The sequence below is a fragment of the Spea bombifrons genome, chromosome 1, assembly GCF_027358695.1.
Source record: "Spea bombifrons isolate aSpeBom1 chromosome 1, aSpeBom1.2.pri, whole genome shotgun sequence".
NCBI classification, from domain to species: domain Eukaryota; kingdom Metazoa; phylum Chordata; class Amphibia; order Anura; family Pelobatidae; genus Spea; species Spea bombifrons.
The window spans coordinates 8,019,805-8,038,353 of record NC_071087.1 but is presented as its reverse complement, the minus strand read 5'-3'; the positions used below and the strand labels follow the sequence as shown (position 1 = coordinate 8,038,353).

Here is an 18,549-nt window from a genome sequence, read left to right as displayed (position 1 = left end):
CAGGGTCTCTTGGGGTGAAGGAGCAGATTCTGGGAGTCTCAGGGTGAAGGGGCAGATTCTGGAGTTCTCGGGGGAAGGGGCAGATTCTGGGGTTCTCGGGGGAAGGGGCAGATTCTCAGGGTCTCGGGGTGAAGCGGCAGATTCTCGGGTCCTAGGGATGAAGGGGCAGATTCTCAGGGTCTCGGGCAGATTCTCAGAGTCTCGGGGGGAAGGGGCAGATTCTCGGGGTCTCGAGTGAGGGGGCAGATTCTCAGGGTCTCGGGGTAAAGGGGCAGGTTCTCGGGGTAAAGGGGCAGATTCTCTGGGTCACACAGTCTGGAGCTGAGTAACCCGACACCCCCCCCCGCTCTGATCATATATAAGATTCCCAATTGCTGCTTTCGCTAACAGTATGTTATGGTTGAAATCCCTGCTTGAATGCAGGTGACCAACTGAGTGCATCTTTCCATAATGACAAGTCAAGGTTTCCATGAGGGCCGGTATTTGTTTAACACATTTGGCGAGTCACTACATAGAAGCTTCATGGAATCTTATGGTTGATATCCCTGCTTCAATGTGGGGGACTCAAGTGAATCTTTAATTAATAACGAGTCAAGGTCACCACGGGTATTAGAGAATCTCGGTAACGCATGTGGAGAGTAGCTACATCTTCATTACGGGTTATTAAAGGGTTAATATTTTAAGCGTCTCAGGGTCAGCTCATTTAGAAAGTTCCCAGGTATGTAGATAAGTGGAACAGCCTCCCAGCAGAAGTGGTAGAGGTTAATACAGTGAAGCAATTTAAACATGCATGGGACAGGGATACGGCTCCTGAATCGGGACCAACAACTTATAAAGATTTGAGCAGGAAAAAGGGCGACTAGACGGGGGCCGAATGGGGCCGTTCTGCTGATAAATTCTACTTTCATTTACTTTCATTTCTGTACTAACTCCATGCGGGTTGCAAATAAAGTGCAGTTATTGTTAAACTATGGAACTGATTGCTTTGAAAACATTTTAACCCCTGAGACCCCGCTGATGAATAGCGTATTTCAGCACAAACTTTTGACTCCCAAAAGGAAATTACTAAATTAGATTTTATGAGCTAATTGTGCCAAAAAAGAACATTTTGTGTCAAATGAAATGTATTACGACCCGCAAACCGTTCTACATTCATGACTGCGATTAAATGCTTGTAAAGTGACTTGCAGAAAACCTTAAAAAAAAGATCATTTTGGGGAAAGTTTAAAGTCTTATGAATCTTGGAAAAGTTTTGAGATTTGTTACATAATTCAGCCAAGATCAAAGGGATTTTAAGAGACTTTATATAATGATTAAAGAGATGATACAGCCATTATACAAGACGATGCAGATGGGGAAACATTTAGAGAGAGTGAATGAGAATGAGAGTGTGAGAGAGTGAAGAAGAATGAGAGAGTGAGAGAGAGTGAAGGAGAATGAGAGCGTCAGAGAGTGTGAAGGAGAATGAGAATGTGAGAGAGTGTGAAGGAGAATGAGAGCGTGAGAGAGTTTGAAGGAGAATGAGAGCGTGAGAGAGAGAGTGAAGGAGTGTGAGAGCGAGGGAGAATGAGATCATGAGAGAGAGTGAAGGAGAATGTGATCGTGAGAAAGAGAGTGAAGAAGAATGAGAGCATGAGAGAGTGAAGGAGAAAGAGAGTGAGAGAGAGAGAGAGAGAGAGAGAGTGAAGGAGAATGAGAGCGTGAGAGAGAGTGTGAAGGAGAATGTGATCGTGAGAAAGAGAATGAGAGCGTGAGAGAGTGAAGGAGAATGAGAGCGTGAGAGAGAGAGTGAAGGAGAATGACAGTGTGAGTGAGAGTGTTAGAGGTCTGAGTGAATGTGGACCCACGAACATCTGACGAAAATTCTGAGCTTTTTGCTTCATTTTCATCCGATGGGAGTCTGGCCTCGCTTTCGTGGGCTTCATACGAATCGCTGAATTTACCAAAATTCTGTAAATTTGCAATTCGTACGAATCTGAATGCACAAGTCTACGTAGAATGCATCATTTAGGGGGGGCCAGGAATACACTTCATTTTTTTACATGCCTCTAACAAGCCTGTCCACAATTCTGTCTGATTTGGTTTCGTAAAATACAGTAAAGTTATGAGCGTTCCACTTGAGATTTTACAACATCCTATAAACACTTTTCATGCTACGCTTTTGGTACATATTGTTTCATCCCACATAAAAACTGTCACAAGCCATAAAAACTACAGAAATGCGGCATTATATATACAAAAATCCCAGGTCTACAAACCTTCAACACTGTACACTGCATCTATCTATCTATCTATCTATCCATCCATCGATATCTATCTATCTATCATACATTTCTATCCGTCTATCTATATCTCTCTATCATACAATCTATCTATCCATCCATCCATCGATATCTATCTATATATCTATCCATCTATCATATAGTATATCTATCCATCCATCTATCATACAACATTTCTATCTGTATATCTATCTATATCTCTTTATCATACAACTAATTATACAGTCTATCTATCCATTTATCTATCTATCCATCCATCTATCTATCTATCCATCTATCTATCTATCCATCTATCTATCTATCAATCCATCTATCTACCTATCATAAAGCATTTCTATCCGTCTATCTATATCTCTCCATCATACAATATATCTATCTATCATAAGTCTATCTATATATTATACAGTCTATCAATTTATCCATCTACCTGTCATAAAGTATTTCTGTCTATTATATAGTATGTCTATCTATTTATCTATCTATATTATATATATATATATCTCTATTATCTTCCTCCCTATCATACAGTATATCTATCTATCTATCTATCTATCTATCTATCTATCTATCTATCTATCTATCTATCTCTCTCTCATACAGTATATCCATCTATCTAGCGTCAGAGGCATTAAGCTCCATCCTACTCTCTTCCTTCTTTCCCACCCATCCGTGTATAGTTGTGCCTCTTGCTGACCCGGATCCACCCCTTTCCTGAGTTGTTCCTGGTATGTCCTAAATCACCTGACCACAAACTCAACAATCACGAACGATCATGATTCCCGCAGCCGCCACCTTCACATTCCATAGGTTAATGTTTAGGGTTTTTTTTTTTTTCTTTATTATTTTTAACACAAACGTTTTTTTGTCTTTTTTTTTTTGTGACAGGTCACCTTATTGTGAAATGATGGCGTTATCTAGAGTGTGAAGAGCCGCTCATTTCCCTGAATAATGTATCGGCGAGAATGATTTAGAAACAATAAACACACAGACAGGTTTTCAGATTAAACAGAATCGCAGTCCATCAAGCTATACTAATGAGAACACAATGAACTCTAATTTCAATGCTTAATAGGATGTGTCAGGTAGATGCGTGTGAATAAATGCGAATGTTCTCACGCACATTCTTCGCTTCGTTATTACCATTAAAGCCGATATGCTCTCCGTTTTAATCCCCTCTGACGGATCGCTGGAGGGGCAGGTGCCGGTGAGATGATGGACCTCCCCATGAAACCAGACGTGGTCAATGACCCCGCCACTGGACCAGGCCTCAGACCAGGCGGCCCTCCATCACTGCCCCGGAGTCCCAGGGTTTTTGCCCCAATCTCGGCGTGAAGGGGCAGATTCTCGGGGTCACTCAGTCTGGAGCTGCCTATTCTCCCGGCTGTGATCATATATAAGACTCCCCAATTGGTGCTTTCACTACCAGTATGTTATCCCTGCTTGAGTGCAGGTGACTCAAGTGTATCGTTAAAGAAAAGTCAAGGTTTCAACCAACCCATAGAGCAGTTGAACTTCAGGGAGCAAAGAGGGCGACTGTCCCATGAAAAACAGGGCAATTGGGAAGTATGTTGGGGTATTGTTGTTGAGCTCTAAGCACAAACCCTTTCGTCGCTCATCAGGTTCAGTTTTATAAAAGGTGGGACCCGCAATCTGCACGTCGCCTGCCACGTGAAAAAAAAAAAAAGGTTCTGCACTAAGGAATCTCCATTGAATAAATCTCATATTTTGTTCATTGCACATCCCAGGGAAATGGAGTGGGGAGGGGGTTAGTGTGAGTGATCGGTTTCTGATGCACGGCGTGGAGTCTGCCATCCAACGGCTCAGACCCAGGAATGAAACGTGTCTCCGTGCGGCCCGTCCAAACACAAATACCCCCGGCCATGTATTACGTGCTGCACAAAACGATACACGCTTTAATCTGCTGCCCCCCCCCCCCCAGGATGCTTTCAGGGATGAGTAACGCGGCTTCCGTTAAACCTTGGCGTGCTGTCAGTCACTTCAGTTGTATAAAAAAATGTAGCTTGTACCGTCCAAAAATAAACTTAACTCAAAACATTCTCCCTGCAATAAAGGAATATGTATGCTATCATACCTAACATCTGTCCCGTTTTATGAAGGACAATCACTACGCAGGAGCTGCACAGACCTCCAGCGAAGCTCCCTTGTAGCCTCTTCACAATGTATTGAATCAGAACGTCACAGTATGACATCATACCCCAGCATTCTGCTCCAATACATGACGTAAGGTAGTCAGACCTTCACTAGTAGGTGGATGGTGCTGCATGCTCCCCAATAAAGATATCGAGCAGTGGGGGAGTGCGGAGCGCCGCAGTACCGATCCAGCGACCCGGAGAAGCGGGCGAAATCCGGAGAGTCCCCAGGTATTCCCATAAAACACGTATATACTACACCGGTTTCTCATTTGAGCTCTGTTTGCTAAATTATATTCTATATAATATATACATTTATATATTTATATGTTTAGTTTACTTGCGTTGTTAGTTCTTTTTCTCCCACGTCCTTTTTCACAGTAACTTAGTGTTAAATAACATACTAGCGGGTTATTAACCATTTTGAGAGAAATCAATTCAACTCCCTTGTTATTTAACAAAAATGGGACCCGGAAAACTAATTTTTTAAATGTATTTCTTTTCCTGGTTAAACAGATTCAATACATTATCGCAGCTGGAGACACGCACAGAAGAGCAAAGTTTTCTCTACATCCCAAAAGGTTAAATTATTTATGCTTAAAATATATATATATATTATTTGACCGGAACTTAATTACAGCGAAACTAATGTCTAATCTAACGCCACTTGTGTCTTTTGGGCTGTATGACCTCACAGCGACCTCACAATTATGCAAAAAAAAAAAAAAAAAGTCTCCACTTCTGTTCCTCTATCACCCTTCAGCCCGGTTTCATGCTCTGGGCACAGATGGCATCGGTAATTGATTCTATGCCGAATCCTAAATAACCTCTCCACAATCTCTGCTCTCGCTGTATGAACCTAACCCTCCTGAAAATACGTCTCTGGGAGCAGATTTGTCTAAGAATGAAACAATATGCAGAAAATTAAAAGTAATTGCTGATCCAAGATACCGACGCTGATATTTATTATTCATGACGCCCCACTTAGCAGATGGCAGCCGTTGTGTTGAGGCTAAGGACCGCGGTGGCACGTTACGTGATCCTGGTGCAAAGTATGAAAAGAGGTCTTATCGCCATAGAAACCAATAAAAATGTACCTGTTGATTGAACATTTCTATTGGTTGCTATGGGGGATAAGACAACAAACTTTAATATAATATACAATGATATTCACTATAGAAACCAATATCTTCCTGCACACAAAAATATCAATTTCTATTTTTTTTTGTCTTTTTTTTTCCCCCAAAACGTTCTTTTTCTCTTAAAAAGCTTTTTCACGGTCCTCTGCTTCTTGAAATTAAGAAGAAAAAAAGAAAAGAAAAAAACAGCCTTGAAGATCGTGATCTAAGTCGATCTGAAGCCTAAAGGGAAATTAAAGTCCCAGCACAGATGGGTACAGAGATTCTTCCGGTGCCGTCATTCGGGGGGGGGCGAGGGGGTTCTGTCTACGCATCAAGCACCAAACTGGTTAACATCGCCAAATTTATAGTAAATAACTTAAGGAATTATTCTGTTATGAAAGCTGAACACCTTGGGGTGAATTATTGTATTCTAGTCGCTTCCGACCTCGTGGAATCAATTTCTCTCCGGTTACCGGTCAGAATATAAGAGCTTGGACATGATTAGCAGAACCGTTAAGACTGAAAAGCCAATATCCGGTATTCTAAAGACAATAAAGGCCGTGAAACTGGATAGAAAACAATGAAGTCAGGATTTATAAGGGTTAACATATGCGTGGTCATAATAGAATGATATCTGAATAATAATACATAAAAAATGCTTTATTCCCCAAGATCCCGTTATCTAGGCATACAGTCGTGTATAAAGAGAAAAAGTCGACCGTGTCGGGCATCACTGGACTTTTTGTGGATAACGTTTTTTCCCCCAAGGGATAAAACTGGATTTTCTGGTTTTCATTGTCAATGGATCTCACCAGGATAATCCAAGTCAGTTTGGTGCCACCAATTGATGTCCCGAGTAAGATGGAGCTCCTAGGTAGTTGGAGGACGTTCCTATGTAAGATAGGCAGAAATCTCCTGAATGATGTCATGTGGACCTCAAAGTCCTCTTCCACCACTCCATCCAGGCCAGGTCTATATATATTTAAGGGTGTGACAGAGCAGTAGCAGGTGACCCTCAATAAGTTGACCTACACGACTCCATGCAAGGTCTTCAAGCCTTGCCTTCACATATGTAGCTCCTAGCGGTCCTGAGTTGGATAGCAGTCTTGACAACCGGGCTTACGCCCTGGCAAATGCCCTATTAATTGGGACTGCCAGTAGATGAGCTGGAAAAGCCGAAGAAGGTCTCTGGTGCTGGGACACCAGCCACCAAATTATGGGTGAGTGCCCCTGAGCAAGACGCTGGAAAGTTAGTACAAAATGTTCAAGCTGCACGTCCTCGGCATAAAACAACTGCCTATTCTCTAATTAACCCTATAAATAGCAGTTCTGCCGCAATCAGTGGAACCATTGGTTTCCGTGGCAACTGCTCCAACCTTAACCCCAGAAATGCTATTCCTAATTACGGCCAATTTTCTGCCCAAGCGCACAACCTTCCGCCATAGAGCCCACTGGTTATTTATTACCCTTATATCCGCATTATCCACAATATCGTTAAACACAGCGGGGCTCTGCGGCATTAAAATTTTAAGAACAGCGGATACCTGCGCCCACGGCGATTCCTAATCATCAGCCTAATTTGCAGCCCCCCCCCCGAGCCTTTTCTAAAGCTTAATAAGTAGAGGGAGTTAAATTGTAGCAGCACCCTCAGCGTAGATGCGTCTAATAAGATTGTTCTTGGGTTAGTTGAGCCCTACTCACTTGGATAATAGTTCCATTAGACTAACAGCCCGTCGTGATGAGTTTTAGTCGGCGGCGGTAATTGAGGAGGATACTAGAAGAACGAGCGCTTCTCACGTGAGATCTACAACGTGCTACAGAAGTCAATGAAGGGAAAGCCACGGGTGTTGTCTGGGCGTTTGTTAGTAGTCCCGCCGTCTCGGTTTCCATTGAATATGTGCCTAATGTTTCATACCGGATTGCTAAGTCGCCGCGGCGCGGCTCCCGTATCCGCATGGATTTATTGGCCTGTACTTAGTAATTTCAATAAACCTAATTTGTCTCCCGTTCCTCATGATTCCCCCCCCCCCGTTGTTATAGTTACTCACGCGTTCTTCCACTTATTTATCATGAAAATTTATCAATATTCCGAAAATACTAAACTCTAAATGTCTATGTAATGGTTTACATATAAAAATAACATAAATGTATTAGAAATACACACAATGGGATCAGCCACCTTAACATCCTGTTCTGATGACCTGCATGATTATTCCTCCCCATTACGTTATCTCTCTATGTGGTTTTAAGCTACTGGCTGCTGTTGATTGGTCGACGTAGCCTTTGTAAGGGTGAGGAAGGACATTTATTCGGTAAGACCAGTCCTGCCGCCTCTTAACACAGATCTTAGTTTCAACTAGCGGGCATTTCTATAAATTTAGTTCGTTAAGGTAATTAAGTTCGTTAGTTAAGTTGTGAAACTTCCTCTGATAATTAAAATAGAATTAAAGCGCCAATATCAGCTACAAATCATAAAAATATTGCGCTGGTTTTTTTTAATACAGTTCTAGTTTTTCCCCGTAATATTATGTTTTCATGCAGCTGCATATCAGCCGTTTGTATGATTCTCGCTCTGTTATCTGATCCCCGGTCTACTAAACACCCAGACTACTTATCATACTGCCTGTGGGGAATAACAGAATGACTCAGTTTTAGTCACCCAAAGAGACTCTCTGACTAATGAAAGTCTACGCAGGAACAGACTTCATTAGCATTGCCATAAAGCATCAGCTCAGTGTGGTGTTTGAGCCGGGAAAGTCACCCAAAATATCACACGACTGACAGCAACGGCGGCTCCAGGTCTGCAGATAAAGGGGGTTTATTGGGACAAAATGAGATAAAACTAGGTTTCTGTCACCAAGCGACATTACTGTATACAGCTCTGGGGGGTTATATTACTGTATACAGCTCTGGGGGGTTATATTACTGTATACAGCGCGGGGGGTTATATTACTGTATACAGCGCTGGGGGGTTATATTACTGTATACAGCTCTGGGGGGTTATATTACTGTATACAGCACTGGGGGGTTATATTACTGTATACAGCGCGGGGGGTTATATTACTGTATACAGCGCTGGGGGGTTATATTACTGTATACAGCGCTGGGGGTTATATTACTGTATACAGCACTGGGGGTTATTACTGTACACAGCGCTGGGGGTTATATTACTGTATACAGCGCTGGGGGGTTATATTACTGTATACAGCGCTGGGGGGTTATATTACTGTATACAGCTCTGGGGGTTATATTACTGTATACAGCGCTGGGGGTTATATTACTGTATACAGTGCTGGGGGTTATATTACTGTATACAGTGCTGGGGGTTATATTACTGTATACAGCGCTGGGGTGGTATATTACTGTATACAGCGCTGGGGGGGTTATGTTTAAGGAGAAAATTATTTTTCCAGTGGGTTTTCCCCCTACATGTAACCCATTTAACCAAAAAAAAAAAGAAAAACATCTAAACAGAGTAACAAAATAAAATTGAAATCGAAAGGAAATCATAGCCTTTTTATTGCGATGGATTATGCAAAAACATCCTTCAGAAAAGGTATTTCCATTTCTCTTTTGACACTAACAGCTTTTATTTGAAATCCATCTTCTGCTCTTGAAAGATCTACAGCATTTCTCCGTGTGATCATTACAATTTACAGTAATTTGCAAAAAACAAATTCTAAAAAATAAATACGCGCCTGGAAAGGCTTTGCGATGAACGCGTTAGACGTCTAGCAACGTCGTTATAGCCGAGGGGGGGGTTAATAACTTACCATTGCGCCAGGGGGGCAGCGCAGGGTCCCGGCTGTTAGCGGCTGCCAAGACCCCGGGCGCTTCAGAAGGTAAACTAACATGGGGGGGGTCAAAAGTGCTCTGCTATGCGGGTTAACCCTGTGCGTGCCGGAATGGAACAGGCTTTGGGCTTATGGATCTCTGGGCTCTCATTGTTAGTATGTGGGGGGGGGGAATGCTGTAAAAATGTTTCTAAAAGTTTGTCTGAAAATGATAAGGTTAGTCCTAAACCCAGGCGTGAAAATTTACATTTATGCTCCGAATGCTGGTGCATGCACATTTATATATATATATTAAGCAATGTATATTTACAACTTTGAAACGGCCAATGAGGGACATGTTTGGTTCAGGGGGTGTGGCTAAAGGTGTGGCTGGGAGGTGGGTTTATTAAAGTTTTTATTAACGTGCCGCTATGGCCTATCGATGGCTGTATTTCCCTCGTATAATTTAATCATTATGTCCTGGGGGCGTGGCTACAATCAAAGGAGGGGCTTGCTGGACATGGGGTGGGGCTAACCCCAGTTAGTCTTTAAAAGGATGAGAAGTAGGTTACAATGTAACCATGGTGTATAATGGAGTGAGCGCCAATATGGAGAACTCGTGAGCGCTCACTCCATTATTTACCATTGTTGCATTTTTCTTTCCGGGGCACTTGAGAACTGCTCATAGGTGCTGCCAGCAGCTGTTTCTCCTCTTCTTCACTTTTCGTTTCTTCTCTCCTTTCCCTCCTTCCCTGGCGCAGATTCATACCGAATTCCTTACAATACAATGTAACGTCTCCGGCGCGCCAACGATGAAATCTCATTGGACGCATTTCCCTTATACGACATAACTGATCACCAGATAACCAGAAATCTGAATTATGAATAAACTCGATCTACTCATCATAATGTATACCTACGGCAAGCGTCGCTCCAGTTCTCGATAACGGCGGCTCTGGATCAATACTTTGACACTGGTACTAGCAAACAATTGAAAATATTCTGCTTCCAAAAGAATTTGTTACCGTGCAACCAAACCACCAATTTATTTTTTTAAAGCCGGTTTTACTCTCGATGAATGAAACTGGCCTTAACCCCTTGAGCGCTGGTTGGGTTCCGTTTTCACGTTTTAACTCTTTAACTTCCAAAGCCAGTTGGCACAAAAGTACCAGCTGCGGCATTCTGATTACCCTAAAAAAAAAAACCCTGTGGTTTGAAACCTGTTTCTAAACTATCTTAAAAAAAAAAATGCTGAGAGGGTACTCAACCATCCGGCCCCCACACCGTGAAATCCCCCATGCAGACAGCGCGTGGGGTTTCTTGCTGTACAAGCCATGCTTTCACTAACCCTTTCATCACTCGAGGGATCCGCACACAATAAATCCATCCAAACCCCCCCACACCCCACCCCAGCCACAGAGGGGGGATTAAGAGGACATCGCAGCTACGGCGAGAACTGCAAATCAAGCGATTCTATTGGACGAGCCAGAGGACGCATTCATAAACACGAGCACGGATGTACACACACGTGTGCCTGCCCGCCGAGCCGCGCTCCCTCTGTTATTCTCCTTTTAATATCTCTTAGGAAGTCCCCGTTTGTCTGCGTGCCTCTTCGTTAGGGTTCTAAGGTTTGCGTGTGTCCTTAACCACGTCTCGGCTCATGTGTGCTCTGTGCGTGTCTGTGTGTCTAGGCGTGACGGATAGACGGACGAGCAGCTTTGATCTTGTTGCTATGTGCCGGGGCGTCCTTCCCGGCAAGACGCCTGCTTCATCATGGAGCACATCTTGAAGGTGCGGACTCAGTCGCTGCGAGCATCTGACTGCTTGGCGAGCGAGCCGCGTGTTAAATCTCTGTCACGCAGCCGTGTAGAATACCGCAGTGCTCGCCATGGAGAACGGGGGAGAAGAAAGAAGAAAAGAAGAAAAAAAAGAGGACTCCATGCAGGGAAAAATAAACATGGACATTGAGCAATGGGTGATGTCTCTTAAAAAAAAAAAGAGAGAGTTAAAGAGCCAGAGCCCTCTCCACCTCCGTACTGCGTCTCCACCGAGAAAGCACGGAACGCGGAATTCTGATTGTATCAGCAATCTCCCAAGATATTCTTTAATTGAAAAGCTTTGCCAACATTTCCATTGTCGATAGTGTTGGACAGCACCTTCCGAGCAGGCGAGATTTACACAGGTGCTATAACTCATCGCCACCAGAACCCCTTTTTCTTTTTTTTTTTTATTATTTTTAGAATATAATTAAATAATCATCAAGATAATCCAGGTTAATAAGAAAACCAAGAAGAAGAAGAAGAAGAAAAAAGACCTGCTAACTAAGCCCAGCCGGCTTTAATGTAGTTTAAACAGGCGTTGGGGATGGAGGTGCTTCTTTGGCATGTAAGAGTTAAAAATATTCACCATGAATACAGGTGCAGAATGACAAACTAAACCAAAAAAAAAACACAAGAAATATTGTCTAAAACACCCCTTTTCCAGCTAAAATATCATTCCTATGGCAACAACCGGTGTCATCATATACCGGAAACATGCTAAAGGCTAATTAAAGAATTATCTCTCTAAATTGCTATACAATAGGACATGCATAATAGCGATAATAAACTGTAGACTAAAGGTGTTCTCATTATTCTATATCATTATTAATATATTCATGCATACATTACATATATATATATACACACACACATAAAAATATATATATAGTATATATATTTATACATATACATTTTCATTTCTATACATACATATATCACATCACACACATATATATATACACACACACATAAAAATATATATATAGTATATATATTTATACATATACATTTTCATTTCTATACATACATATATCACATCACACACATATATATATATATATATATATATATAATATATATATATATATATATAATATATATATATATATATCACATAATTTATATATATATATATATATAACACAATATATACACATTTGATGGATTGATTAGTATCTAATAAAAGCATGCAATATTCTTTTCCTCTCTAACAAGCATTTCAAAAATCAAGGCACACAAAGAGTTAACAGCTAATATACAAACAGCAACCCCATATATCATAAACAGAAACACATATGCACCTATGTAATATGTACACATGCGTATGCATGCACATGCTAGTTTTTTTTTTAAAACTACAGCTCCTTCCTTTCGGCGATCTTAACGCTGCCGGTGTTTTTGGGCAGTGAGCAGGGAAAGCTCAGAGTCTTTTCCATTTCATCAGCAATGAACATATATTACTTTAGTGGTTCACTAAAAATGTTGGTTTTGTGCCCACCCCTTTCAATCTGCCCATGTCTGAGACTGTCGATGCAGCCGTAGAGTCCTGATCAGCTTACGACACTCTATGAGCTCAGGGTGCCCTGCGTGCAGTAACATACTGCCTCAGCCGAACGAGAAGAAGCCTTCGCTGTCTCATTCTCCCTCTGCTTTCAGCGTCGGCTAACCGGGGGAAAACAACTGGCGGAGGGGAGGAAAAAAAAAATGAATCGGGAATTCATCTCTCCTAAAGTGACCAGCTTTTACGCGTCTCTATAGAATCTGTGGATTTTTTATTATTATTATTTTTTTTTTTTTTGTGGGTCGTCGGAAACGATGGACATTTAAACAAACAGCCGGATTCCGAGGAGCCGATTAGGAAAGAGTTTGGAGGATTTTTTTTTCCTTTTTCCTTTTTTTGCTCTCCTCGCTCGCTCTCTCTCTCTTCTCACCCAGAGCGTCACGATATTAACTGCAGAGAAAAAGGACGGGCTGGAAGGGACAACATCGAGCTGCTAGTTGTGGAGCTAAAAAGGTCCTACAAGTCAGCTAAAAAAAAAAAAAAAAAAGGTAACGAGACCCCCCGTCGTACGCGTCCCCCCCCACCACCACCACCCCGAGTCTTTTTTGGTTCATTGAGAAGAAGCAAAGTGGGACATTGTAAAGCTGAAAGACACTGAGTGAAAGGCAGTGAATTTGTAACACAGAGGGGTCTTTTTTAGCCCTGCATATAATTAGCCAAAACACAAAGGAAGCGGCTGAATGGAGGTTGTCACTCTATGGAAAAGGGTGGGTAAGACACTTTTTTAATCCGATTCTTTCATGAAGAAATATTTCGTTTCTATCTCCCCCCTTCTTTTTTTTTTTTTTTTTTTTTTTCCCTGCACCGTTTACCATGAACAAAATCGCCATCCTCGTACCTTCCGATTTCCGTCAACTTTAATGCTGCCGAGAACCTGCATGTTGTGAAGTCTGTCCCCCCCCCCCACACACCCCTTGTCTCGATCCTATGTATTCTCATTAAAATATGATGTAGTGTTTGCCCCCCCCCCCCAAAAAAAAAACCCCAAACAGGATTCAATGGACATTCTCGAGAAAATTTGGAAACATTCTTGCTAATGGATTTCCTTCTCATTGGTATCGGCTTAAACTGGATTCTGAGGAAGCCCCCAGGGTTAATATTGTGCACGCTGGGTATATTTGTTAAGATGCTTCCACTCGTGAACGGTGGGTGTCTGAGGCTGTGCCGTTGCGAGGGTAGGTTTTTGTACTGTGAAGCGCAGAATTTTACGGATCTCCCTCAGAACGTCTCGGGGGTCATGGGCTTGTCTCTGCGGTACAACGGCCTCACAGAGCTACAAGATGGACAGTTCACCGGGTTAATTCACCTCACGTGGCTTTATCTGGATCACAATCACATCAACTCAGTGGAGGGGAATGCCTTTCAAAAACTACGTAGAGTTAAGGAACTCACTCTGAGCTCCAACAAAATAGAACATCTGGCCAACACCACTTTTCGACCCATGCCAAACTTGCGCAGTGTGGATTTATCAAACAATAACCTACAGTCTTTGGAACCGGATCTTTTTCATGGTCTACGCAAGCTGACGACTTTGCATATGCGTTACAACGCCATCAAGTTTGTGCCAGTAAGAATCTTTCAGGACTGTCGCAGCCTGAAGTTTTTGGACTTGGGTTACAATCAGTTGAAAAGCCTCGCTCGCAACTCTTTCGCTGGTTTGTTCAAGCTTACCGAGCTCCACCTTGAGCACAATGACTTGGTAAAGGTGAACCTAGCTCATTTTCCCCGGCTTCTCTCCTTACACTCCCTATTTATGAAGAGGAATAAAGTCACTATAGTTGTTAACTCCTTGGACTGGGTGTGGAAACTAGAGAAGATGGACCTCTCGGGCAATGAGATTGAATACATCGAACCTCACGTCTTTGAAAGCGTACCTCACCTGGAATCGCTGCAGCTCGATTCCAATCGTCTCACCTACGTCGATTCTAGAATCTTAAACTCTTGGAAGTCTCTCACCAGCATCACCCTGGCCGGGAACAACTGGGATTGCGGACGTAACGTTTGCGCCTTGGCCTCCTGGCTCAGTAACTTCAAAGGTCGATACGATGGCAACATGCTGTGTGCCACACCTGAGTACGCCCAAGGTGAGGACGTTCTAGATGCTGTCTATGCTTTCCACTTATGTGAAGATCCAGTGGACCCAACTGGTCTCAATGCAATGTCTACTGCACTAAACAACAGTGACAGAAACGCCAACGACAGCCCAACATCTACAGCCACGTATGACGTTCAGGATACAGAAGGGGATAGAACAACAAGTGGCTTCACTGCCACTATAGCCAGTGAATACCCAGAGAACACTGTTCAGATACACAAGGTAGTCACAGGGACCATGGCGCTAATCTTCTCCTTTCTCATTGTGGTTTTGATGTTGTACGTCTCATGGAAGTGCTTTCCTGCTAGCCTCAGACAACTAAGGCAGTGCTTTGTAACACAACGTAGAAAGCAAAAACAGAAGCAGGCCATGCATCAAATGGCAGCTATGTCTGCGCAAGAATATTACGTCGACTACAAACCCAACCACATCGAAGGAGCACTGGTTATCATTAATGAATACGGTTCTTGTTCGTGCCACCAGCAGCCGGCGAGGGAGTGCGAGGTGTGATCTCATCTCTTTTCCATGTGGAATTAAAACATTGTACAACCAAAAAAAAAAAAAGAAGAAAACAAAAAAAAAACACGAAATCATGCCAGATGGACAGGCTAATGGGATATATTGTGCTTTTTTTTTCTTTCCTGATTCACATTTTGACTGATATGATGGATGCAGGATATGTTTGACAAGACTTTCGATGTGTTAGCTTTATTGTGTCTTAAAAACTTCAGGACAGTCAACCATTAAAAAAAAAAAAAGATGAAACAAATAAAAAAGAATATTCATATGATATGGAGATCTGTCTATATTCAGGAACCTGAAAGTGTTAAAAACATAATATAAAAAAAAAAATACAAAAGGTACCACTTATTGATTTTTTTGTAAACTACCATGTTTAAAATAAAATAGCATTTACAATATTTGCAGAGTGGAGCTCCCTACGTGAACGACAGAGCGCCTGTAAACCGTTTCTCCTTTAAATCCGTCCTGCCTTGAATTAGCAATGTATGGATCAATGGCTGATAGCACTGAATAGCACACGCTGCAATAAACCGCATTATATCTTCTGTGTAGCGGGTGGGGGGGGGCTGCTGAATTGTTTAAGATGCACATATGGTCCTTCTCTATTAGGTCCGGATGGCTGAGTGACATGCAGCGTGGTGTGGGGCATTTCAAACATATGGGGTATTTTTTTTATCACCTGTTGAGTTGTTACATATGGTTAACATATGGTTAAATTGTCCATCTGATCATGTATAGACCCTGTTGATGAAAAAAGGAACAGCTAAGGATATATGTACCATTCAGATTTATATATATATGTATATATATATATATATATATATATATATATTGCGGTCTGTGTTTAGGTAGAATGGAGCTCGGTTCGAAAGCGCCGGGGTTACGAGACCAATAAGGTTTTGATTAAAAGAAAACCGAAATCCAATTTTCAGAGTGAAAAGCCCTGCGTTTTTCAAGTGTCTTAAATAGAATTCTGCAAGATCCCTGAAGCAGGCATTGATCAGAATCCACATCTGGTTACTATAGAGAAGCTCTAGAGAACCCGACAGCTACAAAGAAAAGGTTTTAAATCGCTAGGACTGCAGTCAGGTACACGGAAAAAAAAAAGGACATCTTCGGTTAATCTTGTTCAGTTGCCCGGCTGATTTATTATTATTATTATTATTGTTTGAATGGAATGTTGGATTTTTTCTGTCTGTTACTGACATGGTTAATGGCGACCCACTGTTGTGGTCGGACTTTAACCCTTGTCATGCTCAGCCAATCAGACTGGCTTTACACCCCCCCATGAGACAGAATTTAATAGCTGGCTAACAGAGGGTTAACATAGATGTTGTAATCTACATCAATCAGCATTTTAATGAAGTGCAAAAGTCTCTTTATACTTTTTTTTTCTAGAAATGCCTTTTATTTTGGCAGCCACTGTCGGGGTAACTTCCATGGCCAAGAGACCCCCCCCATCCTCTGTTTACGGTAAAGGATATGGGATCTTTAAGATGTGACGGTGTCGATCACATCGAGATTAACACAAATCCTTCGGGGATCGCACCCTGATAGATATTCTAGCAGAGTCAGATGTTAAATAAGTAAACCCAAGGGATAACAAAGTGGTTCTGTTAATTTCTGCGTTTCTATGGCAACTGAATAAAGTACCAATGCGAGATACGCGATGATGAACTGATTGCTATAGGTAGTCAGCAACAGAAGACTGTGAAGACTCAGTAACAATAATGTTTCGGATTTAACCAACGCAACATGTAAACCGGGCTTTTTTGGTGTCTCGCAGAGATTGCAGCACAATCTGTTGCAGGTGTCCGGGAGGGAAGGGGTTAATTTACGTAGGGATGGCCATTTGTGCCACATATGAGGTTGGTACAATTAAAGGGGTTTTGTCTTCTTTTAACCCATATTAATACATCGGAACACAGATTTTTGTTTTAATCTGCTTATAAGATGTTTTTGCCAGAAAAAAGGGAAATTTATCTCAAGACGCAGTAAGGCACCCACCCAATACTACATATTTTTCACTTGCTCCCATTCCGCGGATTTCATTTGTCTTTTGGAACCAAAATACCACGTTTCAAAATTGTCTAAATTTCAATTTAAAATAATGAATAAGTAATGTTCCGTGAAAATTGAATTTTTGATGGTTTTAGGAGCTGAATTTACAAGGTGAAATTGGAGGTTCTATGATAACAATTATAATTTTTTTATTATTATTATTTTATTTTTTTTTTTTTAGAAAATCTGACTTTTCCACATATCAGCAACATTCATACGTTATTAATTAGGGAAAAAAATAATAATTTATAATAATTTTCATTTTCTAATCTTTAAGCTCTGTATGTAGCAAATATTTATAAATAGAAATATATGATTTTGCATAAAAATATCACTATTGCAGTGAGGATCCTGTGTGGGTTTATTAGGTTTGGGAAATGTCTTTCTAACCTTTTCCTTTTTTTATCTGACATAAAAGAAAGTTTAAAGTCGTGACATTTGTTACAAAGGAAGTAAACAAGCAGGATTGTTAAGGGTGCAGTGCCATCTGCAGTAAGGAGCTTTGATTTCTCCTCGGTTTTGCCTCGGTACGAAAACTAGAATGAAAAGGCTTCTTGAATGTTTCAGTTAACCTTTTCGACCCCAGAATCATTCATTTATGGAACCGATTCTTTAAAAGTTAATAATAGTGTCTTCACCTGAAAATTGAATTGAATTGAAAAGGTTGTTAATTATACGATAATTATATTATAAATACTTATTATTATAATATAAATATGATATGAACCTATTGTTAGCAGGTGTTTACCTCTTTGAAGTCAGGCAGGGTTTTAAGGGTTAAGAATACTGTTATCCATGTGTTTAAGTATTTTAGGGGTATTTATTGTAGGAAAATGGAGAAAGGCAATGTACTGGTTGCTGCACCAGCGCTTGAAGTGTTAATAACGCTTTCCCAAATTTTTTTTTTATTATTATTTTTTATTTTTTTTTTAAAAAAAGCCCATTGTAGACGGTTTCGTGAAATCGATGTGATATTGTGAGTTTGAGAAATCTGGTTTAGTGCTGGAAATCTCTGATAAGTGACGCCGTTGGGATTGTGGCTCGTAATCTGATTTACAGCGGTGTAAAGGGGGGGGTTATTTCTCGTGATATTTCAGGTGAAAAACTCCAGCTGAGAAATGGGATTTATTAAGGCCTAAAAGTCCCTTGGAAACCAATGCTATT

General features: G+C 41.4%; 2 protein-coding genes across 3 annotated transcripts in view; one reads left to right on the top strand and one right to left on the bottom strand.

The window, feature by feature from the left end:
- CTNNA2 (catenin alpha 2) overlaps positions 1–18,549 on the bottom strand; it is a 609,640-nt gene that overhangs the window by 223,065 nt on the left and 368,026 nt on the right. The gene's annotated exons all lie outside the window — the stretch shown is intronic.
- LOC128478234 (leucine-rich repeat transmembrane neuronal protein 1-like) lies at positions 13,708–15,722 on the top strand. Its single transcript, XM_053458131.1, has one exon. The coding sequence runs from the start codon at positions 13,744–13,746 to the stop codon at positions 15,310–15,312; it is 1,569 nt and encodes a 522-aa protein (XP_053314106.1). The 5' UTR covers positions 13,708–13,743; the 3' UTR covers positions 15,313–15,722.